General features: G+C 57.4%; 11 protein-coding genes across 11 annotated transcripts; 5 read left to right on the top strand and 6 right to left on the bottom strand.

Moving 5' to 3' along the window:
• Positions 1–1,089: 1,089 nt before the first annotated feature.
• PG985_003245 (uncharacterized protein) lies at positions 1,090–2,303 on the top strand (the record flags this gene model as incomplete). Its single annotated transcript, XM_066823014.1, has 3 exons — positions 1,090–1,098; positions 1,163–1,565; positions 1,657–2,303. 3 exons carry the CDS (start codon positions 1,090–1,092, stop codon positions 2,301–2,303), a joined length of 1,059 nt encoding a protein of 352 aa, XP_066690446.1.
• Positions 2,304–3,183: 880 nt separating this feature from the next.
• On the bottom strand, positions 3,184–4,468 carry PG985_003244 (uncharacterized protein; the record flags this gene model as incomplete). The annotated part of the gene is made up of 3 exons (XM_066823013.1): positions 3,184–3,306; positions 3,455–4,366; positions 4,466–4,468. The coding sequence occupies 3 exons, from the start codon at positions 4,466–4,468 to the stop codon at positions 3,184–3,186; spliced, it is 1,038 nt and encodes a 345-aa protein (XP_066690445.1).
• A 1,217-nt stretch (positions 4,469–5,685) lies between these two features.
• On the bottom strand, positions 5,686–6,771 carry PG985_003243 (uncharacterized protein; the record flags this gene model as incomplete). Its single annotated transcript, XM_066823012.1, has 2 exons — positions 5,686–6,642; positions 6,727–6,771. The coding sequence occupies 2 exons, from the start codon at positions 6,769–6,771 to the stop codon at positions 5,686–5,688; spliced, it is 1,002 nt and encodes a 333-aa protein (XP_066690444.1).
• Positions 6,772–8,124: 1,353 nt separating this feature from the next.
• On the top strand, positions 8,125–10,653 carry PG985_003242 (uncharacterized protein; the record flags this gene model as incomplete). Its single annotated transcript, XM_066823011.1, has 3 exons — positions 8,125–8,693; positions 8,750–9,323; positions 9,400–10,653. 3 exons carry the CDS (start codon positions 8,125–8,127, stop codon positions 10,651–10,653), a joined length of 2,397 nt encoding a protein of 798 aa, XP_066690443.1.
• A 959-nt stretch (positions 10,654–11,612) lies between these two features.
• On the top strand, positions 11,613–12,713 carry PG985_003241 (uncharacterized protein; the record flags this gene model as incomplete). Its single annotated transcript, XM_066823010.1, has 1 exon — positions 11,613–12,713. The coding sequence occupies one exon, from the start codon at positions 11,613–11,615 to the stop codon at positions 12,711–12,713; it is 1,101 nt and encodes a 366-aa protein (XP_066690442.1).
• A 73-nt stretch (positions 12,714–12,786) lies between these two features.
• PG985_003240 (uncharacterized protein) lies at positions 12,787–14,323 on the bottom strand (the record flags this gene model as incomplete). Its single annotated transcript, XM_066823009.1, has 2 exons — positions 12,787–14,080; positions 14,145–14,323. The coding sequence occupies 2 exons, from the start codon at positions 14,321–14,323 to the stop codon at positions 12,787–12,789; spliced, it is 1,473 nt and encodes a 490-aa protein (XP_066690441.1).
• A 1,002-nt stretch (positions 14,324–15,325) lies between these two features.
• Positions 15,326–16,120, bottom strand: PG985_003239 (methyltransferase domain-containing protein; the record flags this gene model as incomplete). Its single annotated transcript, XM_066823008.1, has 1 exon — positions 15,326–16,120. One exon carries the CDS (start codon positions 16,118–16,120, stop codon positions 15,326–15,328), a length of 795 nt encoding a protein of 264 aa, XP_066690440.1.
• An 820-nt stretch (positions 16,121–16,940) lies between these two features.
• On the top strand, positions 16,941–18,689 carry PG985_003238 (Bcaba2; the record flags this gene model as incomplete). The annotated part of the gene is made up of 4 exons (XM_066823007.1): positions 16,941–17,009; positions 17,069–17,308; positions 17,379–17,625; positions 17,689–18,689. 4 exons carry the CDS (start codon positions 16,941–16,943, stop codon positions 18,687–18,689), a joined length of 1,557 nt encoding a protein of 518 aa, XP_066690439.1.
• Positions 18,690–18,761: 72 nt separating this feature from the next.
• PG985_003237 (Satratoxin biosynthesis SC1 cluster protein 4) lies at positions 18,762–20,260 on the bottom strand (the record flags this gene model as incomplete). The annotated part of the gene is made up of 5 exons (XM_066823006.1): positions 18,762–19,255; positions 19,333–19,346; positions 19,461–19,687; positions 19,748–20,008; positions 20,099–20,260. 5 exons carry the CDS (start codon positions 20,258–20,260, stop codon positions 18,762–18,764), a joined length of 1,158 nt encoding a protein of 385 aa, XP_066690438.1.
• Positions 20,261–21,558: 1,298 nt separating this feature from the next.
• Positions 21,559–22,020, bottom strand: PG985_003236 (uncharacterized protein; the record flags this gene model as incomplete). The annotated part of the gene is made up of 2 exons (XM_066823005.1): positions 21,559–21,727; positions 21,974–22,020. 2 exons carry the CDS (start codon positions 22,018–22,020, stop codon positions 21,559–21,561), a joined length of 216 nt encoding a protein of 71 aa, XP_066690437.1.
• On the top strand, positions 22,001–23,348 carry PG985_003235 (uncharacterized protein; the record flags this gene model as incomplete). The annotated part of the gene is made up of 3 exons (XM_066823004.1): positions 22,001–22,078; positions 22,144–22,291; positions 22,348–23,348. The coding sequence occupies 3 exons, from the start codon at positions 22,001–22,003 to the stop codon at positions 23,346–23,348; spliced, it is 1,227 nt and encodes a 408-aa protein (XP_066690436.1).
• Between the last annotated feature and the right edge of the window lie 42 nt (positions 23,349–23,390).

Raw genomic sequence — 23,390 nt, 5'->3', positions numbered from 1 at the left:
CAGGGGCACATTTGTAATCTCGGACTGAAACAAGACCCCACGACATCTACCTCAGACGCACGATCATGATTCGAATAAGGATACCTCTTTGAATACATCGGTCCATACATTAACCATAAAACGCGGCTGCTAGCCCTAGTGCAGCGGTATTGCGTATGCAGATACCCGTTTTCGAGTCGCGATGGAGACACCTTGATGGCCCAATTTCTGGGGTCGGAGGAGCCGATCCATGTTACAGATAGTAGCATAATCGGGCTACCCGTCCGGGAGCTAGTGTAAAGAGCTCACATAGGGCCGAAATAAACGATAGAGCCTCAACCGGGGGGAGCCAATTTGTGGATGCGGCGGGCTGGGCGGTCTCGGCGCTGGCCATCAAGGTTCTCCCCATAAATTTTGTTCCCTTTGGGCACATGCTATACTTACCCTGCTGAGACGTCTGAATCACCATAACCCCGCGTATGAAACTCTGAACTGTCGCCAGACGCGTCTAGAGTCTTTAGACAAGATGTTTCGATATTATCGATCTGGCTTATTACTCATCACTATACTTTACCTCTTGAGCCTCACTCCCTTGGTGGCCACGAAAAGGGAAAATCCTGAGCAAGTAAAGGCTACACTACGTGAGCCACCTCCTCTCTCTCATCCTTTCCCCTCTCAATTTGACATATCCTCAACAAGGGCAAAGCTGAAAACCCTTCAGGAAGCCAAGAAGACAATGCCCCTGAGGAGCAACTCGTTATTGGCGGCCTAGCCGATGTGAATACGATCGTGGCCGCTGCTACTGCCTGCGAAGGGCCGACGACGGATGGGTGTAGTACGCGTCACAGAGAAGAGAAGGAAAGGTTGCTGTCGAGAATCGCCCGGGATCGAGGGACCTGGGACGAGAACCACCCCCGATGGCGTCTACTCAAAGCCATCGACGGCTTTCGATCCTATCGACAAGCGAATAAGGCCGAGGTGGATCGGTGGAGGAACGCATACCGCCATGTCGGGAAAGACCAGAAGAAGGTGTGCATGTCTCGAATATCCCACCCCTTCAACGTTCCTGGTCCATTGAGACTGCCTTTGTCTTTCCCTCTATTTCCTACCATGTCAAGTGTCAAGTCACTTTAACTGTAGCGGACCGACTGGCTAACACCGCGGCAATTATCGAACCGCGCAGCTCCTCGAGTCCACCGTGAATTACCGCCAGAAGCTCAACGACCTCGACCACCTCATCGACCGGAACGGCCTCCTCTGCGACGCCATCGCGCAGCACGCCCTGGCCTACTACGACATCCCCGAAGCCGAGCTGATGCGCTTCGTCCGCGACGAGGAGAAGGCCGGCCGGCGCCGGCAGCAACCCGAGCGGGTCAGCGTCGTCCAGGCCATGAAGCACTACGTGCGGGACTGGTCGACAGAGGGGGCCCGGGAGCGCGATCCGACGTTCCCGTGCCTGTTGCGGACGCTTGCGCGGCTGTACCCGGACCGCGGCGGCGGCAACAATGCGAGCGCGCCTCGACCGCGGGTCTTGCTGCCGGGTGCCGGACTGGGCCGGCTGGGGTACGAGGTTGCGGGGATGGGCGGTAAGCATTAGTTTAGCCCTCAGACTCCTTTTCCTTCCCCCGCCATCGTTAGCGGATGTGTTGTGGCCGACTGACACACATGACGACGAAGGCTTCGAGGTGACCATCAACGAGTGGTCCGCCTACATGACAGCCGCCTACCGCTACCTCGAGTCCCACCCCGCCCCCGAAAGCCACACCCTGCACCCCTTCCTCGACAGCCTCTCCCACCACGCCACGACCGCCGACCTCCAACGCCCGATCCCGTTCCCGGAGCCCGACGCCGCCACCGCGCTCGCCGACCCCTCCTCCAACGTCCTCCTCGTCGAAGGCGACTTCACCACCGTCTTTTTTGCCCGCCACGACGACGACACAGAACAACAGCAGTACGATATCATCATCACCTACTTCTTCCTCGACACCGCCCGCAACCCCCTCACCTACCTCGAAACCATCCGCCGCCTCCTGCGCCCGGGCGGGCACTGGCTGAACCTGGGCCCCCTGCTGTACGGCACCGCCGCCCAGGTGCAGCTGTCGCTGGACGAGATGGTGCTCGTGTCCTCGGCCATGGGCTTCGAATATCTTCGGGACGACCTGGACCCAGCGGCCTGCGGCGCGCCGACCTTTCCCGACGACAAGGAGGGGGGACCGTTGGGCAAGGTTCGCGGGATAAAAGAGGCCGTCTACGGCTCGAATGCGCGGGGCTTGACTACGAGCAGCTACGTCGCTCAGTCTTGGGTCGCGAGGAAGGCGGAGTGAAGTTAGCAAAGAGCTCGCATAGCTGTCGGACACTAGCTGGCAAGTGCTGGCAAGTGTTCGGCCATTATATTAATGGTGTTATTAGGTCTGCGCCATCCAGGGGAACCGGAATCACCGTTGGTCATATTGAAGATGGACACGCACAAGTACCAAGACAAGTAGTTGTACGAACCCAGGCTGCCTCTGGATCCGGAAAAGGCCCGAAATATCACGGAACGGGACACAATGTGCCCCGAAAGAAAGACGATTGGGGATGGCTGTTGACTCCACGACTCCTCATCCCCCGTCACAACTGTTGATGACGAACAAGCGATCCATCGGCCAAGCTTCAACGCAATGGGCAAAAGGATATCGAGTGGATGGATCTTTCAATGGTTTGGTTCTAATAGCTAGCCTCAATCAAATATCAATTTGGCTCCTTCTTCATGGTGCAATGCTCGCTATAGGTGACAATGAGTAACACCGCATCCCGTAATAGGAGATGACAGGGTCTTTGATGGAAAATGGAAAAGAGAAGAGAAAAATCAGATCTGTCCTACCCAACGCCTCACTTAACTCCTGTAGTAGGTCGGCCTTGGCAGGGGAAACGCCTGTCGTCATCCTGACCGAAAGCAAACCGGGGGTATTATCCGGAAAAAACAAGATGCAGTTATTACAAACAGCAAGAAAAAGAAAAGAAACCCCGGAAACAACAAGAGACCGGGATTTTCGAGCGCGTGCAATCCCCAATATCGACCATCCAGTCATCACTGGGCGAAATCAAACCATATACCAGAATGTCGGAACTGCACCAGTCTAAGCCCCAAGTCACCATTATAAGTGTGGACTCGTATCGCCAACGGGCGACAACACGGCGGGCATGTGCACGTACGCATCATATCTATCGTGTATACACGAACGCGTTGACGACATGGCCCTTCTGGAAGCCTTGATCAAGCAGAGAAGTGCCCTCCTTGAGTATCCGGCCCATGTAAGACAGCCTGACGCTTTTGTTCGGGGATAACTATAAGGAAACAAAACGTTAGCGATTGTGCGGCGCCCAGTAATGAAACCTGGAGTGGAACAAGTAAGGCATCTCAATGCCGCCGCCGCTTGCGAAATCCCAGTTCCATAAGGGGGACGAAAGGGAGGGGGAACAGCCAACAACTTACATTTGCTTCTTCTTTAATTTTCCGTATCACGCTGCGGACGCTCTCGTTGGTGCCAATGGTCAGGATAATGTCCCGGCTGTTCTCGCTAAGGCGCGCCCGGATCTTGATCAAGTCGCGGACGTCAGCGACCGCTTTCCCCTTCTCTTCGCGCCGCCGCAGGGCCTCCTCCTCGTCAATGTCCTCGGCCGTCTCCTCGCCGCCCGTCAGGTCCCCCTCGTCGTTGGCCTTGGGATCGTCGTCGTGGTCGGCGTCGCCGCTGCCCTCAGCTACATTAACTGGGTCACAGACGATCCACTCCGGGACCGCGTAGTAGGTGCCCAGAGCGTCGTACACGCCGTTGGCGAGGTTGCCGGTGGGGAGGGTGACCTCGGCCGCTTTCAGGATGCTCTGGGCAGTAGCCAGGGCAGTATCATCGTTGGCGTTGCCACCTTGAGGCTCTACGCCACTGCCCTCCTCATTCTCGTTTGTTGGAGCAGCGGCAGCAGCATCGTGTCCCGTTATTCGCGCAGCGGTGTCCGCCTCCCACATGACCTCGAGGGCCCCGCGGATGGTCTGCCACACCTCGGGCCGCCCCGTCACGCGGGTATCGAAGAAGTCGGCGCGCTCGCGGGCCAGCTGGGGGCGGGTCCAGACGCGGTTCTTGGCGACCCAGGTGTGCCGGCGCAGCGGCTTGTCGATGTGCTGAGAGAGGGGCTGTTGGTGGTGGTGGTGGTGCTGTCGTCGGGCGTTCCGACGGACGGAGCGCATGTCCTCCGAGTGCGAGTGCGGGGACCTAGGGCTGCGCACGGCTTCCTCGTTGGCACCGATGTTGGCGACGAGGCGAGGCGAGTTGATGGCGCGGGCCGAGCTGGAGGGCGGCGCGCCTCCTGGGTATGGGGCATTGGGCCCATTGGGCGTTGAGAAGCAGCAGCCCTGAACAAGAGGAGAAAAGCGGGAATGTTAGTAACTCACGCGCGCGGGAAAACGACTGGAGACGACGTCGCACGGGGTTTGCATTCGGGAAGCACATACCATGGTTGCGCCGATCAGAAATTTTGCGATCGGGTATAGACTCTTATAAAACCATTGCGCACGGCAGCTTTGGTGGTACTTGGATCGTCTTGTCTGTGTCTGTGTCCGCGGTCGAGAAAGCTAGGACTTTCTTTTTAACAAGGCGAACAACGGGTTTCGATTGAGGTCGAAGAGGCTGGAGCGTCCTGACTGACGGGGATTGACGACCAGAGGGTCAAGCGAGTGAAACACAGCGAAGAAAAGATGCCAAGCATCCCCGGCTTTTTGTTTTAGTGCTGCACAATCAAGATGTTCCTTCTTCTTTCCCTAAGGACGGACCCTCTCGTTCGCATTTGTCCAACTTTCCAAGGCCAAGAAAAAAAAAAGGACGTCCAGGCTCGTTCGTGGGTAGGTGCGTGTTGGCCTAGTTTGTAAAGTACTTCGTAGGTTAGTAGGACGGCAGAGAGCCCCGCCCAGGGATTTCCAAGGTAGTGAAGTGAAGTGTTCCTGTAGGCCCGAATTTGGAGAAGAGGAAGGGAAGCCAGAAAGCTTGGCGATGCCAGGGCGCGCTAGGTTAATCGCTAAAACCACCCATAATCACAGGGCCCAGGATCCATTGACTCGAAAGCTTCAGAAGGAGGGGGCAGGGACAGGGGGCTATTCTTAGCCCACGCCCACAACGCCAATCCTCCAGTCAGTATTCCTACCTACTGTAGGCGTAGAGGTTGAGATTGGCGTCTGCTTGGTTATTGGCGAGTCGCATAAGATGTAATCTTTCACCATATCCATATCGTCATCGGTACTCTGGTGACGATAATCAATTGTCTATCTTGTTTTCCTGTCTTCCCCCCTCTACGAGGACCCAAGACTTCCCGCGACGAGTCACGGCGCTTGAATCCATGAATCATCGTATTAATCAGGCTCAATTTCCTATACATGCCCGACTCAATAGTCGACCAGCAGTCCACGACCATCAGGTCTCACCATCACATGCCAACCACGTGGACCGAATCCGACGGAAAGACGGATTCTCGAAGGCATGAGCAAAGAATCCCGACAACCTTCCGTCACACCCCCGTGATGGTTCCACCTATCGAAACCTACGAGCACTTTTAGGCGCAGGGCCAAACTCTCCTGCGAGCTGACTTTTGTATAGTTGCATCGAGAGTGGTTCTAGCACGGTGGTGTCGATTGCATTTCATTCAGATTAGCTAGGCAGAGTACACAAACCGGTCTGGATATCACCATAGGAATCCCCGGCAGTTTTCGCTCCCACAGAGACACAGAGTCATGTCCTTCTTCTTGACCGGATCCAGCGCATCGACCTCGGAATCGTCCACCCCATCCACATAGTCAAATGTGAGCTCGGTTCCTTTCGGTATATCCATAATTGCGAACAGCGCGAGGTCGTGTATGTGCTTATCCGCGTGGTCGCCCACGCGCGCAAAGATGCGCAAATTCGGTTCGCACGAGTGGTTGATAAACCGCGTGGGCCCCGACATGAATTCGCCGTCTACTTCGAGCGGCGGTCCGCGTAATCTCTCGTCGGGCGACTCCGGGTCCGAGAACTTATCCAGCGCGAACAGGTAGACGTCTTTCCGCTGCGCGATGTCCGACTTGGCTCGCCGCCGGCCCGCCTCTTTCGGTGTGATGATCTCGCCCAGGTATTTGTCGATAAACTGTCCCATCTTGATATCCACGGGGCATTTGACACCCCAGCCTCGGTTCTCCGTACGAAAGACCTGGAGAGGCAGCTTCCTGCCGCGCTCCACGACCCGGTTCGGGCAGTCTGGTCCGCATGCGCATCCTTCGTGGCACTCGTAGATGGGCTCGCGCGATTCGAGAATCTTGGAGCGTAGGTGCCCGGCCTTGGCGCCATGGGAGTGGTAGGCGTAGCTCTTCTTGCGGTATATTATTCCATCGTCTTCATCGGGTTCATTCTCGCTCTCCTCCAGCTCCTGTAGGCAGTGGCATGACGCATATTGGCAGTCCTCGCCATCATCGCACTCGCAGCCGCTGCGGAAATCGCCTTTGGCCGGTTGAACACCGCGACCGAGATGTGTCTTCTGCACGAAACGGAATCCGGGATCGAGCGCCAGTTTGTCGGTGTCGTTGGTGATGGTTACGGGGTATTGGGCATGCGTCGTGAACGACCGGATCTGGCAGAGATGGCACCTCGACTTCTCGGCTTCGCGACCCTGGGAATAGTTGACATGCTAGTTAGCAACCTCGAGGCGAACCGGTAGAAGAGGAAACAAGGTAGATCCAAGGTGAATACTCACGGGCCTCCCATGGAAGAAGAAGTGCTGCCTCGTCGCAGCCTCCATTCTGTAATGCGCCAGTGGCCGATTACCTTCGGATTCCCAAGTTCTTTCCTAATTGTAGGGTCTGTGCCATCCCCAAAATTGAGTGGTGTTCGGAAAGCCCTTGTGTAGTTGGCTCAGGTTGTCATCATATTAGCTATCTTCTCTGAAGATTGCAATATCATGATTCTGTGTTGTGTGAGTTGATAGCTTGCGACGCGCCTGCACAGTGGACGCGTAGAGTGCTTAAGTGCGTAACCCCCCACTATACTTGATTTGGGTACCTGAAGCCAAGCGCCGGGGAGCTTGCGCCATACGCGTAGTGGGCCACCACGTCTGGGGCCGATATCCACCACTCACTCCCTTTGGAAGCCATTTGTACATTCGGATACCAACTGATATCTGTCCAGCACCAGGATCCCAACAAATCAACAGATATATGAATATGCAGTTGCAGTTGGCATACTCACGGTTTTCAACTGGTCACATGTGGCATTTACCAGATGATTCGCGTTAACAATACAGCTACATACAACATGTTTGGTCCCATTTCCTGTTGGCCTGGGGTCTATGGCTAGAGGCATCGGTTCCCGTTACGCTCGTGTCTTGATTCGATCTACAATATCGTGTACGTACACGCGGTTATAAATAGAAACAGCGATCGAATGCCTAGGGCTCGCAGGAAATAAGAAGGGCATAAGAAGCAGCTATTGAACGACACTAGCGAGCTACACAGCATCTGTCCCAGGCAATCCGGATGCAAAACGACGCTTGCACCGAGAGTCCGGCGTCCGAAGCCTCGTGGGTGATATTATCTACAGACTTCCAAGACACCAGTTAATATACACTGCATACACTATGACAGAACAGTTCGGGCAAGGTGGCGCCGGTTACCAGTTTTAGCCGTCTCCGTCCCCGGGTCATACTGAAAACCAGCTCGTATCCCCTCCCCCATCTTGTAATACCAGAAACCCCGAGGAAAACCGGTACATAAGAAGAAATGGAACCACAACCGTCCGGAAAGTAAATCAAGTCCCCGCAATGTGTTTGGTCAAACTGCCGGAACGTTGTTCCTTGTGGCATGTATCACCAACACCAAGGATTGATGGGAAACAACGTTGATATTAGCCGAGCGAACAGCAGTACCGCTCCTATGTAACGTGAATGTCAACAAGTCAACGGCGAAGTTTGGGTTACCGATGGCCTTCAAGATAGTCCCACTGGCACAAAGTCCAGCTGGCCAACTTTGTTTCCATGAGGACCGTAATCCACTTCCACCAAATGCTCACTGCGGCCCTCAACTGATTGATGCCATTCGCGCAAAGTCTGGACGTATAACCTTTTGACCCTCTTCACTTACGTACATCACTATCAACAATGTATTCGATCAGATTGTTGACGGTCCTGCCGTCCGCTCTGCTACTGCTTCCTATGCCTACTTTCGGCTTCCAAGACGGCATCGTCGGCTTCGGGATCGACCTCTACCAAGACCTCTGCTGCCAAGCCTGCCACGATGCGCTCTCGACTCTGTTCCTGAACTGCACCACCTTCATGGAGCAGCCCGAAGGAGGCGCCTCGGACGAGGGAATGTCGGGTATGGGCGGCATGGGTATGGACATGGACATGCCCATGGGCATGACGAGCGACGAGTGCCGCGCGACCAACCTGCCGTGGCTCCAGACCATGGCGCACTGCATCCAGTCCCGGTGCGATGTCGACGGTTACCCGTCCGAGAAGCAAGCCCAGTGTTTCAGTAAACACGCGGTGGGTGGTGCTTCAGAGCCGACGTTCGAAGGCAGCCTGCCCCCTGTCGCGCCCATGGTCGAGCTTCCCGCAGAGGCCATGTGGCTCAATGAAACCAGTCTTGTGAACGGCGAGAGTTACTACTCCATCCATGGAACTCTGGGTGAGTTCGCAAGGGAGGAATATCTTCACAGCAGATACTCGTGAGTCCCTAGACCACTGTCGTTCGCCCGAGCAGCGCACTTACATAACCCTACAGTGTCATCATCTGTCTCCTCACGATCGGTACCGTCCTCCTCTGCGGACTGTTCAACCAAATGACCGGCAGAATATCGAGCCTTCAGCATTGGCTCCAGGGCTCAAAACTCCGTACCAAACTTCGCCAGACCATCCTGCTCCCCGCCCTCGCAGGCACCCGTCATCTAGAGCCCCTCCCCGGCAAACTCGGCTACGTCCCCAACCGCGCCCTCAGTCTTTTCATCGCCCTCTTCGTCCTCCTCAACGTCGTCTTCTCGGCCGTCTCCTTCCGCAGCTTCCAGCCCAACATCTACTGGTTCTCGTCCGGCTTCGAGCTGTGCGAGTACGTCGGCAACCGCACGGGCATCCTCAGCCTCGTCAACGTGAGCATCGCGGTCCTCTTCGCCGGCCGCAACCACCTGCTCCTCGCCCTCACGGGCTGGAGCCAGACCACCTTCCTGACCTTTCATCGGTGGGCGGCCCGGGTGGCTACTGTGCAGGCCGTCGTGCATTCCATCGTCTACACGCAGGCGTACTTCGAGCCTGGGTACGGGGGCGCCAAGGAGTACGCCTCTAAAGCGTCTGAGCCCTATTTCGTAGGTCGCACTCGCCCCCTTTTCGCTCACGGGACCGGGTAAAGTAAAGAAGTGATACGCTAACCATTCATACCAGTATTGGGGAATCATCGCCACCATAGCCATGTGCCTGGCCGTAGCCTTCGCGATCCTCCCTTTCCGCGTCAGATTCTACGAAGCGTTCCTTATCACGCACATCGCCCTCGTCATCCTGACCCTCGCCGCGACGTGGTATCATCTCGTCCCCCACTTCGGCTACGATTACGGCTACCAAGTCTGGCTGTACATCGCCTTCGCCTTCTGGGGCGCGGAGCGACTGGCACGCGTCGCTCGTCTGCTCTACTACAATCGGCTCGGCGGTTCTCCTCAAGCCGTGGTCGAGGCCATCCCGAACTGCAACATCCTGCAGGTGACCGTCTTCCCGCGGACGACCGTGGGTTTTGGGCCCGGTCAGCACAGCTTCCTATACTTTCCCAGACTTGGGAAGTTCTGGGAAAGCCACCCGTTCAGCGTTGCGGGTTGGCGCTCTGAAACATCATCGACACTCTCCTCCCCCCCTGGTTCAGAATCCATGTCCAACAACGGAAAAGAGGAGGCAGAAGAGGCCGCAGGAAGACCCAAGCGGGTGCCCAACGTGTCCACCAACACGCACGAGACCCATTTGGCGAAACACGGCTCCATTCGGTTTCTAACCCGCGTCCACGCGGGCGCAACCGCCACGCTCCAGCGCCGGGTCCTGTCCTCCCCGAGATCGCGACTAGAAATGACCGTCTACAATGAAGGCCCCTACGCCGGCCACCCGGTAGCCCACCAAGCCCTGCTACACACCGACACCGTCGTCTGCGTCATCGGCGGCATCGGAATCACGAACGCCCTTGGATTCGTGCAAGCTTACGCCTCCCGACCACGCCGTAACGAAGACGACCCCCACGGCAAAGGCGGCCGAGGCATCATGCGACACACGCACCGCTTCATCCTCGCGTGGTCAGCCCGGGAGCTGCCTCTCATCCAGCACGTCCAGCAGAACTTCCTGCGTGGCGTCGAGGGGGTCGAATGCATGTTCTGGTGCACGGGGTCTTCCTCCTCATCTGCCACCTCCGCGATGCCAACCCCGAAGGACGAGGGAGTCGCATTGGAGCCGACGCCAACCACTACGACGGCGACGATCCGGGAAGGAAGGATGGATGCGGCGAAGGTGATCAGGTCCGTCGCGGAGGAAGACGGCCGGCACCACACGACGGTCATCTCGTGCGGCCCGGGCGCCATGACGGACGAAGTGCGGAGGCATGTGGTTGACTGTGTGAGGGACGGGCTTCAGGTGGACTTGATTGAGGAGGCATATGCTTGGTAATGGGAGTGTAGGTAGTCTGTCCACAACCTTTGAGATTGGAATAATATGATGCACATACTTCGCCCTGTCTTGTCTTCTTCCATTGGAAAGATTCTCTATTGGCGTCAATAGTCGGAAGACCAATCCAGACCCGAGTCTACCTCGGGACCTTTGCAGAGTTTCGTCCCAATGCCATTGGCAATGGCTGAAACAAACATGGGGTAACTCTCCGGTGCTGGCTGACCTTACTCTGAGGCGGGGTTACTTGCATTCGACCACAGGAGAATCTGACGCAAAATCAGATGTAGGTTATTCCCGTTGCCCGACAGTTCCAATGTAGACGTACCTAGCTATGTAGTCCCCCGAAAATGAAACATTGCATCTCCCAAGATGCGGTTGCAGCGTGCAGTGGAGCCCCCCGAGCCGGGGGAGAGTGATCGGCACCGTTGCATTTAGCCAAAGAACGGGGAAACAAACCAGAGCAAACTTGCTCAAGTGTGGAACATTTTACAAACCCCGGTGCGCGGGCTGCATGCAACTTGCATGTATGCAACCCGTTAAGTGCATATTATCCTCCATACCGAGACAGAGTATCATATCACTAGTCACTAGAATTCGTCACATCAACGAGCGAATTTGCGCTCGTCTCATCAGCTGCGCCCCAGCGGCCTGGGTGCCAGCCCGGTCCAATGTCCAGTACAACTCCTTAGGAGATTGGTCCGAACTCAGGTAGACAGAGAGTTCAGGGCGCACTAGTGGTCCAGATTCCAGGGACTGGGTGTAGGTTGGCCAGAACTGGGGTACACCTTTCTGTCAAATATAATTCGGCCTAGAGCTTCTCGTATTGTTTCCCTCGTCGCTCCCGAGATCTGATCATGCTGCTAGTAAACATTCTTAGCCCCTTATAACCCCTCCTTATTACTATAGACCCTAAAGAAGACCTTCACTGTCACTGATTTGAATATATTGCGATTTTGAACATGGAATTCCACCAGTATGTGTCCATCATCGGCGCCGGACCTGCCGGATTTGCACTGGCTGCCGACCTCCTGAGACACGGGAAGAACGTCCTGCTGTACTCCCATCCAACGCACCTGCGTCACGCCAACAGCGTGCGGGAGAAAGGCTGCCTAAAAGCCAGCGGGGTCATGGAGGGCTTCGCCGACATACCCATCACCACCGACATGGCCGAAGCCATCGCCTTCGCCCAAGTCATCTTCCTCACCGTCCCGTCCACAGGCCAAACCACCATCCTGCAAGAAATGCAAGCATACGACCTGCGCCACCACACCCTCATCGCCGTCCCCGGCAACCTCCTCTCCCTGATCAAGGACGCCGACATGGATTTCGCCAACGTCCTCGAGACCAACCTGTCGCCCTACTCGTGCCGGATGGAGGCGGGCCAGCTGCTCGTCCTGGGCCGCAAGAAGCGCATCATGATCGCCGCCCTGCACAACAACAACCACACGCCGGGCTTCCACGACGCGATCCAGGACCTGTTCCCGGGCGTGCGGCTGCGGTGGTGCAGCAGCGTCGTCGAGGTCTGCCTGTCCAACATCAACGGCGTCTTCCACCCGCTCATGATGCTCCTGAACGCCGGCCGCATCGAGAGCACGGGCGGCGACTTCCTCCTGTACCACGACGGCCTGACGCCCGCCGTCGCCGCCGCCATGCAGGCCGTCGACAAGGTGCGGATAGACATCGGCGCCGCCCTCGGTTTGCGTTTGCAGAGCACCGTCGACGTCTCCAACGAGTGCTACGACCAGACCTTCACCAGCCTCGTGAGCCTGGCGCGAAACTCGCCGCCGCACAACCGGCTGCGGGCCCCCGCGGACTTCGGGAACCGCAACATCTCCGAGGACGTGCCGGATCTGCTGGTGCCCTGGTGCGGGCTGGCCGAGGCGCTCGGCGTCGACGCGGCGCCCATCGCGGCGGTGGTCGTGCTGGCGGAGATGACGACGGGCGAGAGGTACATGGAGACGGGGAGGAATATGCGGAGGTTGAAGCTGGATACGCTCTCACGGAGGGAGTTGGTGGCCCGATACAGCCCTCCAACCACACAGTACGAGAGCCGGCTGTAGTGATTTAGAAGAAGATAGCGAATCCCGTGTTAGAATGAGCGAGCAATATGTTTTCCATTTAGATAGTTGACATTTACAACTCTATCTTGTTACTCTTCATGCCCCGTATCCTTGCCCCGTGCGCCCCGAGTATCCAAAGTATCGGCGCGAACAGCAGCGCAACGAACCCCAACAGGCTATTCCCCCATCCCCACCCCAGCGCCTCGTACAAGCTCAACCCGCCCAGCGGGATCAACGCCCCCGCCAGGCCCCGGAACACTGCGTTCGCCCCCACCACGCTCGCCGCGTGCCCCTCAAAGGCGTCGATCAAGTACGTCTGCACCGCCACAAACACCAAAATCGACCCGAACCCCGTAACCGCCGTCCCAATCTGCGGCACGATCCAATGCACCCGCCCCTCGGCGCTCCACCCGTACACAAACAGCCCCAAGGGGAACGTCAAGGCCCCGGGCACCGTAATCACCAGCGGCAGCCGCGCCTCGGGCGGCACGACGGGCCCCCCGGCCGCGGCCTGGCGCCGGACGCTCCGGTCGCTGAAGTGGGCGATGTAGGCCAGGCCCGCCAGGGTGCCGAGGCCGCCCGCGAGGAAGACGAGGCCGGCCGCGGTGGTGGAGAAGCCGTAGACCTCCTTGAAGACGAAGGAGTAGGTCGAGAAGAGGAGGTAGAGCGTTCCGTAGAGGAGGGCGACGTAGGTGCACATGACGGTGACGATGGGGCAGCAGAGGAGCATCTTGGTGGGGCGCAGGATGCTCCTGGTGAAGAGCTGGCCCGGGGTCAGGTCCAGCGCCAGCCGCGATTTGTAGTTGGGGTTCCCCGTCTCCTTTCTCAACTTAGCGGCGTTTCGCTCGAGCAGGACCGGAGGATACGTCTCCTCGAGGACGAAGTACGCGAAGATCGTAACCACGCCCACGGCAATGGCCATGATCCAGAACATCCACCGCCACCCCGCGACATCGTCCACATACCCCCCGATGATAGGCCCGACCATGGGCCCCAAAATCGTCCCCACGGACCAGACCGAGACCGCCCTTCCCCTGCGCTCGCGCGGCATGACGTCGGCGATGGTGCCGGACCCGATGGCGATGGTCGCGACGCCCGCGAAGCCCGATAGGAACCGGAACGCCAACAACATGGCCGGGCCGCGGGCGAGGGCGCACCCGACGGTGAAGGCGCAAAACAGGATATTGGTGACGTGGTAGACGACGACGCGCCCGTACAGCTCGCTCAGGGGCGCGAGGATTAGGGGCCCGCACGCGAAGCCCAGCACGAAGATGGAGACGACGAAGGTGGCGAAGCGGGGGGAGTCGGTGCCGAAGTCAAGCATGACGGACTGCACCGCCGGGGCCAGCATGGACGACACCAGGGGTCTGGATAGGGGGAAACGTTAGTCAAGACCGTCTACGGCTAACGGGACCGTTTGTGCTAACTCACACCAGGAAGCTGATGACGGAGATGGTCAATATGTTCGTCCATTTCTTCCGCGACGACCAGCTCATAGGGTTCGTCGGATCTGCATCCTCGGGCTCGCTCCACCAGACCTCGATGGTGACCGCCGCACCGTCGGTCTCGGCGCCAGAGACGGACGACGCATCGACTTGCTTTGGCTCCATGGGTTCGGTTGATGCCATGCCGAACTGCCGTATGTGTTTTTGTATGAAGGGAAACCAAAACCAGAGACTTGGGGGGACAATGTTCTACCGGTTCTGGGTTAGAAAAGAAAGGGGCACTAGTTTGCGAAGTTACAGTTCGTCTAATAGTGCAGCAGCACTTTCCAATGCTCCCAGCCTCAATTACCTGTGTTACATGCAGCAGGCTCTTTTGGGAAACGCACCCAGTCACAGGGGTCGTAGTTGCGGTAGACTTACATGCTTCAGACGATCTACATGCTCAAGTACGTGTCATGTCTCCTGTACTAGTGTTAGATTTAGGTGGCATCGAGCATCATCTTGTAACGTAGGGGAAGGAACTATGCAGATACCCGATAAAGCGATACCATCCAAACCGGCGGGCCCCAGCCAAAACAAAGAGGTGTGGAGTGGGGACTTGGGGAAGCTGCCAAGGAATAACATGCTCAAAGAAGCTCAACCCCAAACTTATACTCCGGGCCTGCATCCGAAGTCTAGCGTGGATCTTAAGCCGCAGCGTTTTCATTAAAATGTCCTACCAAGCACGGTCATTGGCCCGGACACATCAGCTGAGTGGCCCGAGATGTGTCGCCGATTTTCCGCAAATTATCTGTAGTGCGACATCGGCTAGGAGGAGTTCCCCTGGCCGCTTAGATGCGTCTGGATGTTTGGGAGAGAGTCCGGGCCTGGGACGCTGAAATTATCCTAAGTGCATACGCACTGGAGACCTCGGAGGAGGGAGTTCGTGTAAAGAATCACTAGATGTTTTTGGCATGAAATATCCGATGCTTCATGTTGACTACCGACGTGGCGAAATGAACTCAAAAATAGAGCCATTAATTGCTATAATACCATCAAGATATCCTGCAGATGGAAACTCGAGGTCCACGTTGTAGCTAACACATCGGCAAAGAGCTGCATGTGCAGACAAAATAGTCGCAGACACCGATACGATGACTATCCTTGTTGAACTATTTCCCCTAAGAATCATGCCTTCGTAGCCACCGTAACCAACAAGTCCAACTCCATCCTCACCCCCTCCCCCGTCGCCATCTTATCCCACTCCACCACCATCTCCCCCCGTGCCCGCTCCCGCATCTCGACCGGCACCCCCCCGTACGTCTTCCCCGACGAGCTCGACGCCAACCAATCCACCATCTCCCCTCCGTCGTTCGTCGACTTGAAAATCTTATTGACCGCGAAGCTGCGCCCCGCGAAGCCCGCCGCGTCCAGCAACTCATCCATTTCTTGTCGTTTCAGGAACCGCGGCTCCCCCGCCGTGTCGTGGCCAAAGTCTCGATAAGGCGCCCGCCCCAGCACCTCAGCCCTGATGCGCTGGTGCGCCGCCACGAAATCGCCCGACTGCCCCGAGACGCCCAGCCGGCCGCCCGGCGCGAGCACGCGGCCGAACTCCCGCAGGGCGCGCGGCTGGTCCGCGACCCAGTGCAGCGTCGAGTTGCAGTAGACGGCATCGAAACTTGCGGTATCAAACGGGTGGAGGTCCTCGGCCCGGCCGACGTGGAACGAGAGGTTCTCGCGGCCCGCGACCGCCGTCTCTTGCGCCAGGGCGATGCGCTCGGGGCTGGGGTCGATGCCGACCACCGTCCCGCGCTCGCCGACGAGGTCGGCTAGGTAGGCGGTGAGGTTGCCGGGGCCGCAGCCGACGTCTAGGACGCGCATACCGGGTTTGATCTCGAGCTTCTGGATGAGGAAGCGGCCGGCGTCGTATTGCGTGTCGTTGAGGACGGTGTAGGTCTGGGCGAGTTGCTTGGTGTCTTCCATGTTGTATGATTTTCAATGGAGTCTGGTGTGATGATGGTGGTGTTATGTCCGGGAAGGAATTTGGCTCGGGGGAGATGCGTTTCTCGTGCGCCTAGATTAAATGGCCAAATAGCGTTGCTCAGTTGAAGTACGTACATTGGCGTCTTTCCAAACCCGTACGCCGTTAGTCGGGCCACGACAAGTCCCGACCGAGCACTCGGGGACACTATGATACGGGAGGTAATTTACAGTTCATCGAGTTTCACGCCAAGAGCACGTGGGGCGGGACCCCGTTAGATACATAGCCCAGCGGCCGCAACGTGCATGGGGATCTGCAGAGTCTCCGCGATGCGAGCTTTTGAGCACGTTTTCGGGGTCCGGTGGAGATTGCTATTGGCTACCGTTACCGGTCCAATTCAGATTAGGTATACCAGCCGCCCCGCAAATACCCAGGGGCTTGGCCCGGGGACAGGGGTTAGGGGCAGCACGCTACGACAAGCACCAGCTGGCTGTTTAAGAATATGCGGGCTGAAAATCACTCACTCACGGTGACATCGCAACTTGGGACGAGTCAGTGACGCAATCACTGCCTAATGTTTGGGCTTGTTGCGGACCGAGATGTGGAAGCCCTCCCCTATTTCACACCGCGTTTCGGCGGATATGCAAGTCGATGCAAGGCGATGCAAGTCTCCGTAATGTGCTCAGTTTGAGATATCTTGCTCACATCCACATATTCGACATGAGTTGCGGACCGGATGACCGGCCGCCCTGTTCCTCGGGTCGACCTCTATTTGCTGGATTTGTACTTGCAAGCAACCTAATCTCCCAACTATCACCAAACATGTTTAGCATCGTATCGACGACAGTGATGGCGGACAAGGTCCCTGTGGCTGCAGCAATCGCTGTATTGGTATGGCAACCTCGCTCTTCAATGTTTTGATGGCATTATATTGATCCCATTCAACACAGGCCGTTCTCGCGCTCATTGTCCAGACTCTCTGGAGGAGACACTTTCACCCCCTCCGCGCCATCCCCGGACCTTGGCTCAACAGCGTCACCGAAATCCCGGCTGCCCTGGCCCTGGTGAAGGGAGACCAGCACATCTACTACCAGTCTCTGCACGAGCGATATGGCCCCGTGGTGCGGGTCTCGCCCAACGAGCTGAGCTTCCTCAACACCGAGGCCCGGGAGGAGATCTACGGCCTCCGCGTAAGTTGAACTGACTTTCCCCAGCTCCCCCGGCCCGTGGTTTGCGAGAGGTAGCTGACGATCGCAACAGAAAGGCGGCTTGAACATGGAGAAGAGCCCCATCTTCCTCGGTGCGGTCGGCAAGGTCGACGGCGCGTCCGGCGTGAGTCTGGCTCTGAACGCCGACCACGCCCGCCAGCGCCGGGCCCTGGGCTACTTGTTCACCAACAGCGCCTTGCTACGATTCGAGGCCTTGATGAAGCTGCAGGTCCAGAAGTTCATCGAGGTGATGCAGCAAAATGCGGAGCAAGGGAAGTCCGTAAACGTTGCCAGCTGGTGTAAGTATTATTACCACCACTCGCCAATCCGACTTGAAGGAATAGAGCTGAACAAAGCTACAGACACGTATCTCGCCTTCGACATAATGGGCGACCTCTGCTTCGCGGAACCGTTCGGGTGCCTCGACCAAGCCGCGAACACGGAGTGGTCCACCTCGGTCATCAACGTCTTCGTGGCCGCGACCTGGACGCAGGGCATCCGCCGGCTCTCCGGGACGGGCACCTGGCTCGAGGCCCTGATGATGCGGCTGCTTGTGCCCTCCGAGGCGGCCGCGTGGAGAAACACGCATCTCCAAAACTCCCGCGAGCGGACGCTGCGCCGGCTGGCCGACTCGGAGCGGGACCACGCCGATTTTATCTATCACATCCTGCACAGCGAGTCCAAGAGCGCCCTGAGCCACGGCGAGATCATACTGAATGTGGCGCTCTTCATCAGCGCGGGGACAGACACGACGGCGACGGCGCTTACGGGCTGGACTTACTTTATCGCGACGCATCCCGAGGTGTACCGGCGTCTGGTGGAGGAGGTCAGGGGTAATCTGGCCACCGAGGGCGACATCTGCTGGGACAAGGTCCGGCACCTCCGCTACCTCGAAGCCACCATCCACGAAGCCCTGCGGCTGTTCCCGCCCTCGCCAGCTAGCCAGCAGCGCGTGGTCCCGCGTGGCGGAGCGACCATCGACGGCCACTACGTGCCCGCGGGGACAACGGTAGCGGTCCCGCCCTGGGTGTCGACCCATTCCGCCGTGCACTTCCACGAGCCGACCGCCTTCCGACCGGAGCGCTGGCTCGGCGAAGACGAAAAGTACGCCCAAGACCACCTCAACGCCTCCCCCCCGTTCGGCACGGGGCCCCGGGTCTGCATCGGGCGGAACTTGGCCTACATGGAGATGCGGCTCATCACCGCCAACCTGCTGTGGCACTTCGACATCGCGCTGGACCGGGAGGGCTACGAGAAGGAGAACGCGGTTTGGGGGCTGGACGGCGAGATGAGGCGCATGAAGGTGTTCCATTCCATGACGAAGCCGGATCTCTGGGTCAAGCTGGTCAAGGTCCGACGGTAGATTTGATACGATATTAGACATTATAAAGCTATAAACCCTATACATACGTAAAGATGATCTATAACCAAGTACTTATACGGGCGACTTGGGGACCTCGCTCGAGTCGTCGCTCAGGGATTTGGTGAGCTGCTCGTCGAACAGGGTCCGCGGGCTCAGGTTGACGGGGTCGAGTATCCAGTTGCCGCTGTCGCGTTTGGCGTCCGAGTACTCGATCATGATGGTCTTCTGCATCGTCACCTCGAGTGGGGGTTTGCTATTCTTGAACGACTTCTGCGACCTGAGGGAGCGGGCCGACCCAAAACCACCACTGCCACTGCCACTGCTAGTGTTGGGCGTCATGATGGGCCGACGCACGGCCGAGCCGTAGGCGTTGTCGTGGTTGTTGTGGAGGCGGCTGTGGTTGCTGCTGGTGCCGCCGCTGTGGGAGGAAGGTGCGGTGTGGCCGTACCGTATCGTGCCGGCACGGGATACGTCGCGGATCAGCACGCGGAGGACGGGGATGCAGGCGGCGATCATGGTGACGGCGATCTCGGCGGTGCCGTAGACGACGACGGGGGCAATGTCATCTGGATGGTTTCAAGGGTCAGTTGGCGTACTAAAACGGTTTGGCTACGAAAAGGGGGAACACGAATGCATTACTCACAAGTTGGGTCGGTACTACTCAAGTTGATAAGCGTGCTGGATTTGATGAAAGAAGAAGCCCCCGCACTGGAACGACGCGCTACGTTAGTCATGCCAAATCAAGTTGTAAGGAATATCTTCTCCACTTACAACACCATGAAGCTCAAGGCTATGGCCACGCCCAGCTTCTCCCTCTTGTTCATCTGCAGACCCAGGATGACGGGCATCGGGAGGATGGCGAGGATGATGTCCATGACCCCGGACCAGATGGCGGCGCCAATGGCGAACTGGGCCACGATTCGCGGGTCCCAGCAGTGGCCGGGCACTTGGAAGTTCCAGTGCTTTTGGATCGGCATGCATTGGACCAATGTGAGGACCTGAGGTTTTGTGAGTCATGATTGCCAACACACAGAGAGAGGCAAGAGACTGTGACTTACCATGATTCCAGTCATGAGCACTCCAATGGAGGTGATGATGAAGATTGTCAGTACCCGTTGCCATCGATTAGGCAGAAGACGGAGCAAAGAGACCCCCGCCGATGCCTTGGAGAATGCTACGGCCAGGACCGATGGGGCGGTCGTGATGTCTTGCAACATGAGTAGATCTTCCGTGAGAGACGGGTCGATGTTCCAGACGTGCTTCCCCGAGCCCAGCCGGACGCTGAAAACCGACAAGATTGTCTGCGCGAGCAGCAGAAGCTGAAAAGGAAGTCAGTAGGTTGCTGTAGCGGTCTGTGGCCTCCAAAGAAGCAGACACAGGGCGCGACGTATATAGAGGGTTTGACGTACCCAGGCGACCAGCAAGAGAGAGTCATCAACAGCAAATATACGGCCCCGGAATATGCGACAGTAAAATCGGAGCAGGACAAAGAAGCTTGCCACGCCCGTCAAGGCCCATACGGAAGTGACTATCCAGGGCCCGTTGGAATTCTGAGGAAGAGGCGTGGCCATTCCGGGATCAATAGGTGCCATCAAGTCATCGGCTGAGATGCGATGTGTTAGGTGTGATAGTCATACATAGTATCCCCCACACGTGGTAGACGAGATAAAGGAATCCGATAAAGATGGAGTAGTATGTGGCGGAGACAAAAGGATGCGTCCGGTAGATAAGACGATTTTCAGATAGAGTGTATTAGTAGGATGGGGTGCGCTCTGGGCTTTATGGTCAGGAGATCCACGTTCTTCGGACGGAGATGAATCGCGCCGAAACGCGGGGAACACGGGGGATCATTTAACAGACTCTCCGGCCGAGTTTCAGATCAAGGCATTGAGCCTGCTGGAATAAAGAAGGACCACGTTCTTGTCGCGTGGTCAGGATTTGTCAGTCGCAGCAGCATGGCAAAACTCTCAGCCGGTGGCCCTCCCATTGTCGCCGCCCTCGGATTCATCAAAGGAAGTGCAACAAAGAGGGGCGGCGCTGGCCATCCGTCTTATGTAAAACCGCCATGAGTCCAAGACTCCATTTCGTCCAACTCGACAAGAGCTGAACGGCCCCGTTACAGATCCGTCGGCTCGTAAGGTTGAGGCATAATCTTTGCTAGGATACCCCTTTTCCAAGGGCATATGCCATTGACATCGAACACCATGCCATAAATTCGGCGATCGAGGTCTGGATGACGTTATGCTTCTCGAATGTTTGAAAAATTGTTCACATGACAAAACCAAAAGAATGCATTTTCATATACATGACGTACATCTATAGTACTGCCCAGTATACCTTTCCGGGACTCAGCGATCGTTCACATGGTTCACGGGGCAGAGACTTCCATTGGCCGTATGCTAAATTGGGCCTTCATCGCACCATACACTGTCACTGTAGCAAATCCAAGACTTAGTTTCGTATTATGCGACGAAGTTAAGTTGCTGGGCATCAGTTGACTCTGGCCAGACAGACGAAGATCAGCAGAGCCGGGTTGATTGCCCAGCTTAAATAGGGGTTCTCTCACAAATTGGGTGGCTTAACCTGTCTGCCTGTGGCGCTGTTTGTGGCTTTCGGGTCCGATATTTAAGCTCATCTACTAGAAACGAAACCAAGTACGCCATTGGTGGCTTGGCCATTAAATATCCGGCCGCCCTGTTCTATCAGGCCCTGGGCAAATTCTATTTTTGGGGAAAGGTCTACGACGTAGTAACGCATGCGAGCCAGTTGTGGGGTAATTTCCGTCGTGTATTCCCAGTGATGAATTTCTATGTGAAAGACCCAAGGAGATAGATCACCATGAGGATCGGATGTTTGTTTGTCGATGTGCCTAAATCCTAGCTATGGTGTTCTGGATGTCCCTCCAAGCGCTGTGTCGGGGCGCGGGAGTGACTTCGTACGGGTGTAAATGCCAACCCTGGGGCCGTTTGATGTCCATGCCGAGCTCCTTGATGATTCTCCGGAGATCGTATTCCTCAGCGAACGCCACCGCGCCAGCCCTATACGCTTGATTCGGCCATCGAGCCGACATACATATGCACAAGGTGCATTGGTCTACATTAGATAATTGCGGTAGGTTTCATCGCACTTAGCCTCCAGGTCTAGAGCATACTTCGGTGAGTCAGGTCCCTGGCCCCACCGATCTTCAGGGGGACTCGACAGTATAGCGAGTCAGTCCCCCACAGCTAGCCAGAGATATAGTCTGGACAAATCCGCAAATTCATCCAATCGTTCCTACAACTGACTTGTTGACCACCTCGGCTACCGACAGAATGGACTCTTCAAGGAACATGGAGACTGCCGCGTTGGAACATTTGGTCGTGGAGGACAGTTGCTTCTTCTCTTATTTTGTGAGTTGCAAGTTCGATGATAGCAGGACTATGTTACTAACCCATCCTCTTCTGTTCTCTTTCAGACGGGACCGAGAGATTTGGAACACCATTCAAAATGGCCCTATTTCTTCCGTATGTACGGCAGCGTCATACCGTTGATGATTCTGCCCCTAGCCCTTGTGGGAACTTGGGCCACCGTGATTACGGTAATATGCACCTACCTGCATAACAGTACGTCGACCCCGCCTGCCTACTGCATATCTTCGGAAGCTGACTGCACGTCTCAGTCGCCATGAACCCGGTCCTGCTGACCGTCCTGGGTTTCGTCGTCGGTCTGTCCCTGTCGTTCCGAAGCTCGACCGCGTACGAGCGGTACAACGAAGGCCGCAAGCTGTGGGCACAGCTCTCGTCGAGCACGTCGAGCCTGGCGCGCCTGATCTGGGTGCACGTCGAGGAGCGCGAGGGCCGGCACGAGAAGGAGGACGTGCTGGACAAGGTGGCCTTCTGCAACATGCTGGTGGCCTTCGCGGTGGCCCTGAAGCACCAGCTGCGCTTCGAGCCCTTCACCTGCTACGACGACGTCGACCCCCTGGTCCGCCACTTCCCCCTAACGGCGCACGAGGCCCCCGTGCGCGAGGCGCCCCGGCCCTCGGCCTGGAAGACGCTGGGCTTCGTGCTGGGGCTGAGCATGGCGGAGCCGAACCCGCGGCGGTTCGTCAAGGCGGCGCCGCGGCCGCTGGGCAACGTGCCGCTGGAGCTGCTGGCGCACTGCTCCGCCTACGTCAAGCGCGTCGTCGACAACGGCACGTTCGCGCGCGTGCCCTACCAGACCGCGGCCCTCAACACCATCGCCCTGCTGCACGACATCCAGACGGGCGCCAACCGCATCGTGAGCACGCCCCTGCCGCTGGCCTACTCCATCGCCATCTCGCAGATCACCTGGGTGTACATTTTGTTGTTGCCTTTCCAGCTCTTCAACTCGCTCGGCTGGGCCACCATCCCGGCCTGCATGTTCGCCGCCTACATCATCCTCGGCATCGCCCTCATCGGCCAGGAGATCGAGAACCCCTTCGACGACGGCGTCAACGACCTGCCGCTCGACGACTTCTGCGAGCAGATCCGCCGCGACGTCCACATTGTCACCAGCCGGCCCGCCTCCGATGCTGACTTCCTCAAGAGGGAGGATCACGCCGTCTTGTGGCCCGCGCACGGCGGTGGGTACCAGGACATCCAGGCGCAGTCCCTGGACTCGATGCGGAAACTTCTGGCGAGGAGGGTCGTTCCTTGAGCCCAGACTTATGGGTTAGGAGTGTGAGCTCTTTGAAGACCA

Source organism: Apiospora marii (assembly GCF_038362585.1).
Source record: "Apiospora marii strain CBS 49790 chromosome Unknown utg000002l_segment0_segment0, whole genome shotgun sequence".
Classification (NCBI taxonomy): Eukaryota; Fungi; Ascomycota; class Sordariomycetes; order Amphisphaeriales; family Apiosporaceae; genus Apiospora; species Apiospora marii.
The sequence above is the reverse complement of the archived record's forward strand: the minus strand, read 5'-3'. Positions and strand labels throughout refer to the sequence as shown.